Source organism: Anabrus simplex, chromosome 2, assembly GCF_040414725.1.
Source record: "Anabrus simplex isolate iqAnaSimp1 chromosome 2, ASM4041472v1, whole genome shotgun sequence".
Taxonomy (NCBI): Eukaryota; Metazoa; Arthropoda; class Insecta; order Orthoptera; family Tettigoniidae; genus Anabrus; species Anabrus simplex.
Genome location: NC_090266.1, coordinates 933,601,088 through 933,614,142, shown reverse-complemented (window position 1 = coordinate 933,614,142; position 13,055 = coordinate 933,601,088). Strand labels below are relative to the sequence as shown.

The 13,055-nt window shown below is 41.5% G+C and overlaps 1 protein-coding gene across 4 annotated transcripts in view; it reads left to right on the top strand.

Moving 5' to 3' along the window:
• LOC136863197 (protein OPI10 homolog) overlaps positions 1–13,055 on the top strand; it is a 116,546-nt gene that overhangs the window by 79,873 nt on the left and 23,618 nt on the right. For 3 of the 4 annotated variants that reach the window (XM_067139560.2, XM_067139561.2, XM_067139559.2), the window contains exon 3: positions 9,996–10,125. In XM_067139560.2, the coding sequence (XP_066995661.1) occupies positions 9,996–10,125 (130 nt within the window). Of the gene's footprint in view, positions 1–1,093; positions 1,170–9,995; positions 10,126–13,055 lie in introns of all 4 variants that reach the window. The other variant, XM_068226341.1, reaches the window with a different exon arrangement.

Below are 13,055 nucleotides of genomic sequence, written 5' to 3'. Positions count from 1 at the left end.
TTCCCAAACCTGTCCTCTAATATGTCTGTTTGAAATTTTCCTAATAGGACATATGCAAAATTAAGTTTTGACAAACAATATTCTATCAACATCAACAATCCTTCAGTTGTCAATATCAAAGCAGCCATTGTTTCAGATGATAATGAATTTTTTTCACCTAGATCTCTCCACTTTACTAGCCATTGTGGGAATTTCTTCAAATATTGAAGCCGTTCCCCTGAATTCGAAGAGACTGGACACATTAAGCTGTTGTTGAGCCTTACCCCTTTACCTGGTGTTTTGACATTGACAACAGCCCACCATTCTATTATTATTTTGATATATGAGGCTGTTTCTTTATAATGTGGTAGCTTACACTTTTCACCTAACACTTTCAGCCCTTCTATAACATTGTCATTGAAAACTTGCAGAGCTAATTTTACATTCTGCCTTTCAAATGATGAAGGACTTAATGCTTTGAGAGACAGACCATAACCATATTTTATGAACTTTTCATGCTCAAGATCATGTAATTTCTTAATTGTAAGAAAAGAAGCACACTGCACTGCACTGTTATCTTCAAAATCAGGGAAGTTCATGCACATATTCTCATCCTTTTGATTTAACCAGTTATTGCGAATACATTTGAGCAAGTGAACACTATCAAACACAAAGAAAAGTGGTCTGCTCTCATCAGCAGGATGCGGATAAACACATTTCAGTTCATTTTCAGGTGAAAATATTTGCATGCATTTTCTGTTTACAGAACTATTATCGCTAACAACACAAACAACTTTAAACCCTGTTTCCTCTAATCCTACAATAACTTTTCTTAGTACACCATGCAAATATTCTCCAGTAATTGATTTTATAGGTAATATGTGAGCTACTTCCTTAAAATCAGATAACAAACTTGAAACCATAAAACAATAAGCACCTGTTGCTAACTGCTCATCATTGAATGCTTTGCCAGCAACATTACCACCTTTATAGTCCATTAATGGTTTAACATGAATTTCATCCATCATAAGCACAATGAACTTATCACCATCATTGCCAGAAAATTTATCCCTTATATACTTCAGGAAATTGTTATCATGCTGTTCTGTTCTAGGATCTACTTTTAAAGAAGAAGAAAGCCTCCTGATGGTACATGGATGAGGCAGATACAATAAATTGAGATGTCTGAGGTATGCATAGCAATGGGGTGAAATGGACTGCAATATTGAAGATAAAATTAGAAAGGAAGGACTATAACTCCTCCTCTCGTGTGACCAAAGTGCAATCTGTTCAATCATGAATTCAAGTGGTCCTTTTAGTCTCGGTTCTAACATGCTGACTTGTTTCAAAAGGTATGCTGTTAAGCCTAAAATGTTATTAGTGCTGTTTGCACTGTGAACCTCAGAACTTAACGTGTCAACTTTTTCAAGAAGCACTGAAATTTCATCCAGGTCCTTTACAGACTCTGGGAAATGAAAGTTACCAATACTGTCTAATTTGATGTTCTTATAGTATACACTTAACTCCAAAGTTTCATTGATAACTATAGAACTAATTATTTCAGGTTCAGGGTTCAACACAATTTTAACTATTACTATATTTACACCTGCCGGCCCCCGTGGTGTAGGGGTAGCGTGCCTGCCTCTTACCCGGAGGCCCCGGGTTCGATTCCCGGCTAGGTCAGGGATTTTTACCTGGACCTGAGGGCTGGTTCGAGGTCCACTCAGCCTGCGTGATTAGAATTGAGGAGCTATCTGACTGTGAGATAGCGGCCCCGGTCTAGAAAGCCAAGAATAACGGCCGAGAGGATTCGTCGTGTTGACCAGACGACACCTTGTAATCTGCAGGCCTTCGGGCTGGAGTGCCATGGGGTTTGGTTTGGTTTATATTTACACCTTTGTGAAGTATGTCCCATGATTCACCTACATTCAGATTATTTAACTTGTCTTCCAGGTCAGTGAAATTAGAAAATGTTATTCTATTCTTGTGTAAATTATATTCTACTTCACTCTCCTCAATTGCTGCTTGGATATTTCATTTTCTCTTCTTCTTCTCTTCTCTTCAGGACCTTCTCGATACGTTTTTGAACTACTTTAATACGCTGGGCAATTTAGCAAAAGTGAAGGAACAGCACTGGGGATAAGTCGTGGAACCTTCAGTGGTAGAGTTATAAGCTGTCCATCCTCACAGTGAAACTCAGTATGTTTCCTTATTTCGGACAGATTAAAATGTAATTCACAAACCTACAATTACAGACAATCAGTTAACCTAACCAGAACGAATTTCACCATGCATGTTAGAGGTTAGATCCCGTCTAACCTAATAGCCATTTTTTCAGATATCTTATACTACCATCTCTTGATTATATGAATATATGAACACAATATGAAATAAAACATTTGCGAATAAAAAATGCATAACCTAGTATCTAGTTACTTACCACTGAATACTTCATTGGAACGAAATTCTCCGCTTTATTGCACATATCCATTTCTTTTGTAGATCTTCATCTTTCGGAAATCTAAAAATCTGTACTTTGCTATTGGCACTGTAGTTTCCCCTGTAATTAGGCACACAACATTTGTAGACCATTATTGTATTTTGTATGACAAAATTACGTATCGTTTTCACAAGGCATTGCCTCAACAGTCCGCCATTTTCCTATTAATCTCGACACCATGCACAGGCCTTATATCTAGGTGGTGTTAGAGAAACAAGGACTTTTGTCCGAGTACCAATGTGGTTTTCGAGCCGCTCACTCGACCACTGACCACTTGGTACGCCTGGAGAGCTCTACCCAGGATGAGTTTCTCCGCAAACAGCACTTGGTAGCTGTTTTCTTTCACTTAGAGAAGGCCTACGACACCACATGGCGATATGGTATCCTTTCAGTCCTGCATCAATGGAGATTCCGAGGTAACTTGCTGGTATTTATTGCGAATTTTTTGTCCCTCCGTCTATTCCGTGTCCGAGTAGGGAGGACATGTTCGCAATACCACGTTCAAGAAAATGGAGTCCCACAGGGATCGGTACTTAGTGTCACTCTGTTCGCGATTGCCATAAACGGTATTGTTGCTGCTGCTGGTCCAGCAGTAATACCATCACTATATGCGGACGATTTTGCTCTGCACTATAGGTCGTGCAGTATGGCAGTCGCAGAGTGACAATTACAGCAAGCTATTAGGAGGGTGGAGCAGTGGGCCTTAGAACATGGCTTTCAGGTTTCTGCCGTAAAAACCTCTTTTGTCCACTTTTGTCAACGTACTCTTCACCCACATCCTGAGCTTCATTTAGGAAATGTCGTTCTTCCAGTTGTTGACACTTACCGATTTCTTGGGCTCCTTTTCGATAGTAAATTATCGTGGGAGCCCCCACGTGCGGCAGCTAAAAGTGCAATGCACCATGAGGCTTAATCTCTTGAAGTTTCTCAGCAGCACTACTTGGAGAGCTGACCGCGCGGTGCTCCTACGATTTTACAGGGCACACATTTTATCCAGGTTAGACTACGGCAGTGCAGCATATGGCTCAGCAAGACCAAGTGTTCTTGCGAAGCTGAACAGCATCCACCACGACGGGGTTAGGTTGGCGACGGGAGCTTTTCGTACAAGCCCAAACGCCACCCTGCTTGCTGAGTCTGGTGTGCTGCCTTTACACCTGAGGCGCCAGCAAATGCTGTTTTCGTATGCTGCAAATTTGCGACAGATGCCACTTCATCCCAGCTATCCGTGTGTATTCAACAATGGCAACCATTTGCTGTACGCTGCTTGTCCTCGAGCAACGCAGCCGGTTGGAATACGCTTGGATAGCAGTTACAGATTGTTTGATTTACCTTCAGTTCCTTGCCTTGTCAGACAACCGAGTGGGGTACCTCCGTGGGTCGTACGACGACCTGAAATAATCCTGGATCTGCACACTGGCCCAAGGGAAAACACGGACCCTTCGATTTATCGGAGGTTCCTCCTGTCCGTTGTTGGCTGCTATCCAGGTTCAGTCGTCGTCTACACAGATGGTTCAAGGACAGATACGAAGGTGGGCTGTGCGTTCATTGTCGACAATGATAGGTTCCTTTTTGCTCTCCCGGGAACCTGTAGTGTGTACACCGCAGAGCTCTACGCTATCTGTGAAGCTCTGCGGTACGCACTGTACAATGAGCGCTGACACTTTCTTGTGTGTACTGACTCCTTGAGTTCGCTCCAGTCTATTGATACCTGTTTCCCTCGGCACCCTCTGGTGCAGCGGATCCAGGACCTGCTGGCCAGATGTTCGGATGCCGGCACCAGAATCGCATTTCTGTGGCTCCCAAGTCACATGGGCATAAAGGGAAACGAGTTAGCAGATCAGGCTGCCAAGGAGGCAGTTACACTGCCCCCGTTGCCTTTCAAGGTTCCAGCGAGTGATATTCGCACTCAGCTGAGACATCTGGTTATGTCCCATTGGGAGATGGAGTGGCAGGCCATTCCACTCCCCAATAAACTGAGAGCGATAAAAGGAACAACGAAGGTATGGAGGACTCCTTCGGGCTTCATGGAGGGAAGCTGTGGTATTGTGTTGTCTTCGGATCGGCCACGGTATCTTGACTCACTCTCATCTTTTGAAAGGAGAACCCCCTCCGGTGTGTACCTGCGGCGACCATCTTACCGTGGTACACATCCTTACGGAATGTGTGGACCTGGTCGATCTGCGCCGTAGTCTTAATCTTCCGAGTACAATCTCCCTTATCTTGCGAGATGACGAGCAGTCAGCAGACCTCGTCATCTGCTTTATGAGGGATAGTTTTATCGTGTGTGATGATGTCCTTTGTCCTTGTGTTTTTTGTGTCAATTGCACTTTTATCCCATTGACTTCATTTTAGTTTGTGTTGCATATTTTAATGTGTTATTTTAATGTCGAACATAAATTATGTGTATATATTTGTACTAACAGGCAATGCCTTATTCCTTTGTTTCCTGTATTTTCTCTTATTTTATTAGAAAATAAGGCATTGCGTATTAGATCCACTGATTGTTTTAATCTCACCCTCATTTTTCTTCATCACCATTTTTTTAAAACTCTAGTCAGTGGAAATGTTTTAAAATTTTAACTTCATATCTCATGTCGTTCATCTCGTTCCATATGGGGGGGCGATGACCTTCGATGTTATGCCCCCTAAAACTACAAGCATCATCATCATCATCATCATCATCATCATCATCTCTTTAAGACAACCATTTTTGTGGTTTGTGGAACCAGATACTTAGAGTTAGGGACAGCACTGACTTAGTTGACTTTTCCTTTTGAATCCGTAACATGCATATCTAAAAATGTTTCTAAGCATTTTAGTGAATTAAGTGAGGTATTGGCTTGAAAAAGCGAGGGAAGAGTGGTGCCTAGTTCAGAACTGCAACAAAGGGAACCCACCATGAATAAGCATGGATAATGTTTTTGATGAACTCCCGAAGTTGCCATCACACTACTGCTGAAATAGTACATCAAAACTTGATTTCAAGCCCAATGTCCAGTCGCTGGCCCAACTTCATCACTTGTATCAGTCACTTTTTGTCCCAAAGAAGGATCATTGTGACATTTGCTTTGCATATATAGCAGGTAACTACGACAAAAGTGAGTACCAAGCGCACTTGAAAAGTAAGACAGAGGCTAGGGAGGGAAAACACCAGGATAAACAAGAGGCTGTGAATGGAAGTGTCCTGTTTGAAAGCAAGTGCTGTGTATTATAAGCAGAAACTGGTAATACATAATAACACAGCCCACAACATTGGAAATAAACAAGTGAGATGTTACTGGTTCAGTGAAAGTGAAGCAGAACTTGTTGCCTCGATGTTTGCTAGTTGTTCAGTAGACTATTTGGGAGAAATATTGGTTGCTAATCCCATGCCTGTGACTGTATTTTCAGATGAATGTGGATATCAAAACTGCAGTAATGTACTGGCAAACCCTTTCCTTCATCTGTCTGTGAAGCAAAATGTCGCAATATGCCAAAATTATTTGGAAAAAGGCCACACCCAAATGGAGATGGACTGAGTCCACAGCTGCATACCTCTAATAACAAAAGTTGGTGTCAGACATTTCTTAGAGGGAGGTCCGTTTACTGCCTGCCATGGCGGGATAAAGGGAGTTGGGGTATGGTTGCCATGGAAACGAGGGTGGGGCGACTGCAGTTGCCATCGAGATAAATCTTCTGGCCACCTCGTCTTGCTGGGAGTTGCCAAGCCTCTCACTTCACTTCTGAGTTAGATCTTGTGGCAAGCAGTTCAGTGTGAGTGGCATTCTATTTGCGATCACTGTAAAAATGATCAGCAGCCTATCACGGATTTCCGACGTCAATGCAGCAAGGGGACTGCTAATTAGCCCATACTCCACACAACTGTGTGATTAGGATTCACCCAACCCATACCCTCTCTCTTGAAAGTTTTTTGAGGTAATATTAGTCCATACTTTTTAACATACTGTAAGTATTCCAGCTGTAGACATCTATCGTTTACGTAGCTTTTGTTTTTATGCTATCTGCATGCTTACTTACGACATTCAGGTCAATGAGACGAAGAAAGGCAAGCCTTATGCTTTATATAATGGATACTCTTACAGAAATTTCTCACAACCAAACAGAAAGCACGTAGTGAGAGCATTTCGCACGACCAGGGATCATAACCAAAACCAAACCCGTTGGCACTACAGCCCTTGAAGGGCCTTGGCCTACCAAGCGACCGCCGCTCAGCCCGAAGGCCTGCAGATTACGAGGTGTTGTGTGGTCAGCACGACGAATCCTCTCGGCCATTATTCTTGGCTTTCTAGACCGGGGCCGCTATCTCACCGTCAGATAGCTCCTCAAATCTAATTACGTAGGCTGAGTGGACCTCGAACCAGCCCTCAGGTCCAGGTAAAAATCCCTGACCTAGCCGGGAATCGAACCCGGGGCCTCCGGGTAAGAGGCAGGCACGCTACCCCTACACCACGGGGCCGGCTGGGATCATAACAATAGAACAATAATTATAAGAAATAGGAAAAACATACCGACTGAGATCCCAAGGTAAGGTCATCGCAGTGTGTGAAAGCAAGGGTCCACGAGGCAATGTGGAGCGATTAAAACTTAATTTTAATTAATGTTTGGCTGAAATAAAAAAAATTCCCTAATTTTCCAGAAGAAAATATTTTAATTAAAACGAAAGGTCATGGCCTCAGTTTTTTGGGATGCAAACTGGCCAAACAATTACGGGGCAATACTATGCAAACCTCCTAGACCAACTACAGGAAAAGATACGCGAAACAAGGCCTGGTTTGGCAAGGAAAAAGGTCATCTTTCATCAGGATAACACTCCGCCGCACACAAGTGTTATTGCCATGGCAAAACTTCATGAACTGGGGTACGAATTGTTGCCACATCCACCTTATGCACCTGATTTGGCACCATCAGACTTTCATCTATTCCCCAAGCTGAAAATTTTCCTCAGTGGACGGAGATTTTCTACAAGGGAAGAACTGACAGCCAAATTGGAGAGGTATTTTGCAGGCCTGGAGGAATCTCATTTTCGAGATGGGATCAAGGCATTGGAACATCGCTGGACGCAATGCATTAGTCTACAGGGAGACTATGTTGAAAAATAAAAGCAGTTCCACCGAGGTAAGATACTTAATTCTAGTACATTCCGAGAACGTTTCAAACCACCTACGTATGCTGTACAATCCAACGGTGGTCACTAACCCGCTAGAGGAGAGATCCTCACTTGGACTATGTATAAGTAAGGGTAGCATCCTGCCGGTTCTTTGTTGAGTTTCAAGGAAAGTACAGTATTTGGAGGGTTCAACGGAGTGGACTTCCCCAGGGCAGTGTCCTCTCGCCAATCCTCTTTAACATCTACACGAATGACCAGCCAAGGCCTTCCTATACAAGAAGCTTCATTTATGCCGATGACATGGCTTTAGCGGTCCAGTGCGACGACTTTCAAACCACTGAAGTGCAGCTCTCAAATGCACTTAAGGTACTTTCATTGTACTATCTGAAGAACCGTCTACTGCAAAACCCAGCTAGGACCCAGGTGTGTGCATTTCATCTTCGAAATCTAGAAGCTACTAGGCAGCTGTGCATGACGTGGGAGGGTAAGCAACTGGAGCATTGTTTTACACCAAGGTACCTGGGTTTCACCTTAGATCGGACCTTAACATACAAGTAACACTGTGTTAACTCTGTTCAGAAAGTCTCATCCTGAAATAACATCCCCCATAAACTTGGCTCAAGCAAATGGGGAGCCCATCCAACTGTGTTAAGAACCTCAGCTCTTGCTCTGAGTTTCTTTGCGGCTGAGTATGCATGTCCTGTCTGGTTGAGCTCAGCTCATACGAAGTGGGTGGACACAGCCCTTAATGAAACATGCAGAATAGTTACTGGGTATTCTGAAACTACTCCCACTGATAAACTTTACTGCTTGGCTGGTATTGCTCCTCCAGACATTCGGCGAAAAGTGTTTGCAAGGCAAGAGAGATCGGAGGTGGATCTCACAAACACCCACCTGGTATTTGGACATCTGCAGCTTGGGCAGTTTACACCACAAAGTAATCAATTACTGCCTTTGTCCTTCCGTTACCTCAACTATATCATGTGATGGATAAGTGCGAGTCTTCTGGGTGCTGTCATTAACATAGTGACACCCGTAATTTAAAATTAATTAATAAATAATTATATTCCGAGTGAGTTATGCGTGGGGTTAGCATCTCGCAGCTGGAACTTGCATTCGGGGGATAGAGGGTTCAAATCCCACCGTCGGCAGCCCAGAAGATGGTTTTCCTTGGTTTCCCATTTTTCACACCAGGCAAAAAATGGGACTGTACCCAGGCCACAGCTTATACCTTCCCAATCTTAGCCCTTTCTCACCCTTCTGTTGCCAAAAACCTTTAATGTGTTAGTTAAGCAAGTAATTAAAAAAAAAAAATCATTATGTATCATTGGAAGTTTGGTATGTTTGTGTAATTACCTGCTAAATGTATTACATAATAAATATAAGTAAATAGAACGAAATAGGAAGAAAGAATGTGAGCGAGAACACTTGTTGAAAGTTTGAATTGTGATCATTCTTTCTAATCCATTAATACTTGTTTCGATTGAGTCATGAAATGTTTTAGGAAATGGTCATGAAAGTCATGAAAAATGGTTTGCTCAAATCTGTAGACACCCTGTAATATATTTGGAGAAATACTGACCTATAGCACGTTATGAAGAGCGAGAGAATTCCTTGACAATATTTGCACAGTATTAAACCTCAGATAATATAACCTTACTGGCCAAAGTTCTAAGCTAAAGTATTCTACATAGTGGTTTTTCAGGCACAGCGACAATATATTGCTTCAGATGTAAGGCTTTTCAGGGGTTTGCTCTATTAACCAGCATTTCGTCTTAGGTCTGACACTAGACTCATCAGAGTGGGATGTGTCAGACCCTACCCACTGACGCTGGGCTTTTCAAGTGAACACCTGAAAAGCCTTACATCTGATCTGTTTCTGACATGCTCTATTGGTGAAAAATATCTAATTCCCTCCATGGGAACTTAGAATTTTCCAATACATTGCTTGTTGGGTGTGTATATAGACATCCTGCTGCACTGCACTCACTCTAGGAGCTGATACAGAACCTAATTTAAGACTTGTGTGAATTCCTCAGTGTGACTTGCATAGACATAAGTGGAACATGCCCATGTGTGTCATACACAGCACTGGATCCCTAAAATCTGGATAACAATCTGTCTGAATTAACAGATAAGCTAAATTTCTTACATTCTTTTTTGCAGTGTTAATACATTTGGTGCTTATAGCAAAGAAAAGGTTTTAAAAAATCATTGGGATTTCATTTGTAATATTTCATAATTAATTACCGTTTCGTCTTGAAATGTTCTATAATTATTGTCTCTTACTGTTTGTTGGAGTATGGCACACACTCAAAAAACATTCTGGAATTATGTTGAGAATTAGGCCTTTTATATTTTAAGACTTTCAAGTATTTTAAGCCTGTGGTTTATTGTTTTGTGTTTTAGGTTCAAACAGACTTTGTGCTTACTACACCGACACAGTTTGTGAAGACAATTCCTGATGCAGATTCAATCAGCCATATTGTAGTTTTTCTAACAGGTGTACAGCCTTTTCCAGATGGTATGGCGGGATTAGGTAAATTTCTCCGTTTTATCTTTCCTTGGCAACTGTAGAATTAGAAACATTACAAGGTTGGTTAGTTTAATTATTGATTTGATTGATTGATTGATTGATTGATTGATTGATTGATTGATTGATTGATTGATTGATTTTTAGGGGCAAAATTGCTTGAAAGTGAGATTACAGCTAGTTGTGTTAAGTATATTATCACTCTAATGGTGGTATCAATTAAATTGCTGGGTCAGTCATCTTGATGTTTGGACTCTTAACCCTAGAAGTGCCGAGTGATTTTCCCTAAATGCCAGGTCATTTTCGCATGTAATACACGTTTATGTGTTTAACAAATTTAAGCACGTTTAGATGCAGAAAAGTTAGGCATGCAGCACACCATATTACTCAGGAAGCTTTATGTAAGATGCTTATGTAAGTATTGGATCATTTACTTGCTTATCTGGTGTGTATCAGGCGATCAAAAGTTTGGAAAACTAAAAAAAGAAAATTTTTCATATTTTAAAGTTCACCATTATTAATAAATAACCACTCATTTAAAAAATCACTATATACAAAACACACGAAATTTCTTGTAGTTTTTACGAATATTAAGTTCTCAAAAGTAAAAACAGAAATAAAATCACAAAAGAATTAAAATTTCCGAGCTGCACACAGTTCCGTCATCCGCTGAGCACTACTGGGAGTTATTCTCGGAGAGTTTTCTTTTCCTTTCATGCCTCGTAGGCCTCCAGAAATGGTGCAGTTTATGAAAACATTCAGGGTACACCCCGTATTTATTAGAATGGCAATTTACTTTTTCATTTCAGAGACAGATACATCAAACCAGGTTCGCATACGAGAAAAGGCTTTCATTTCTCCAGAATGTCTTTTAGTTTTATTGTTTTTCGCCGCATAATCATTACTTTCTTTCACCAAGAGCTTCCATATCAAATCCGTAAAGAACTAGTAGAAATAGTAAGGCAGTAATTGATTACTTTGTGGTGTAAACTGCCCAAGCTGCAGATGTCCAAATACCAGGTGGGTGTTTGTGAGATCCACCTCCGATCTCTCTTGCCTTGCAAACACTTTTTGCCGAATGTCTGGAGGAGCAATACCAGCCAAGCAGTAAAGTTTGTCAGTGGGAGTAGTGTAGTGTTTCGGGGCGGACAGATCCTAATGCCAGGATCCCTTACGCCGAACTTCTCGGAAACATCGAACTCCGGTTCGGGTGGATAAACCCTGCACCACTTTGGTGTTACGGAAACAGTATAATCCAATGAGACATCGGCAGGCCTACTGTCTTCATCGGAAACACTTTCTACTTCAGATTCTGGAATATATTCTTCCCCGCTCTCAGAAGAATCATCAGCTAAAGAAAATATATCGCTGGAAGATGAAGCGTCCCAATCATCTTCATGAACTTTGTGAACATCACTTGAATCACGTAGCTCATCATCTATGAAGAAAGTTTACACTTCAAAAGAAACAATTTAAGAATAAACTTAATCGGTTGAAAGATAACGGACCGAGCTCGATAGCTGCAGTCGCTTAAGTGCGGCCAGTATCCAGTATTCGGGAGATAGTAGGTTCGAACCCCACTATCAGCAGCCCTGAAGATGGTTTTCCGTGGTTTCCCATTTTCACACCAGGCAAATGCTGGGGCTGTACCTTACTTATGGCCATGGCCGCTTCCTTCCCACTCCCAGCCTTTCCCTGTCCCATCGTCGCCATAAGACCTATCTGTGTCGGTGCAACGTAAAGCAACTAGCAAAAAAAAAAAAAAAAAAGATAACGGAAGATATTCACAGAAACTAACAAGAACAGCAAGCGAGCGCGAAGTTACATATCAACTGAGACAACAGGGGGATGAGGAAAGAGTAGCTTAATTTATAACTACGTTGATTTTGACTGAGTCATTTCCGGCTAGTAAGGAATGTGTGATGGAAGACTTGAAGCTTCCTCTTCAAAGTCTTACGTGTTAAAATAGCGTTAAGTGAACGATAAATGATGTTATGACTGATTAAGCGAATGCATGTACTATGTGTCGTGCGTGCGATGTTGGCATTCTAGTGACACTATATTGAGTCGCAAGCGCAGCATTTGGCAGTTCTAGGGTTAAACAGCAATTGTCAGCATTATATTATTCACAGAGATTCTTCTGCAGATGAATTTTTCTCTGAGGATATTCTGTGAAACATTTCTATAATCCTTCATTGTAGGGTAAGCTGTAAAGTTGATCGTTCTCATTTACTCCATTTCATGTCCACCTCCGTCGTGTAATGGTTAGCACTATTGAGTGCCATCCTTGCAGAGCCGGATTTGATTCCCGGTACTGCCAGAGATATAAGAATGGTAGGAGTGCTGGTATGGTACATGCAGCACACCTCCATTGGTGGTGTGTCTGAAAAGAACTGCACCACCTTGGGATGAGGACACAGGTTCATTTCTTTGTTTGTACTGTTTTACCTCATTTCGTCGCAGTAATGGCATTGTAACATCATAAGTTGTGATATGGATTTCAAATAGGGTAACTATATCACTATGACAAATATGGCTCCTCTCCAATGTACTCTCACTTCTCCACCACTCCTCATTTATCACTGTGTCCCATTCTAGATAGCATTACATTCTGCTGTTCTTAATTGGATAATTATTCTTCATAATCTGGACTTTCTTTGGTCCTTCCATTCTTAATCTTGTGATTTCATAATTTATTTGGGTGTTTTTCCTTCATTTATCCATTAAATACACTTTCAAGTCACATTCTTGTGACTGCCTAGTACATTTTACATTAGCAGCGCATAGCGCATGAGGTACGTCATATGCCATGATCAATCATGGTGGGTATGTATGATGTGTATTAGACTGTTTGCCCATCGCCATAAGACCTGTCTGTGTCAGTGCGATGTAAAGCCACTAGCAAAAAATAAAAAAATAAAAAATAAAGACTGTTT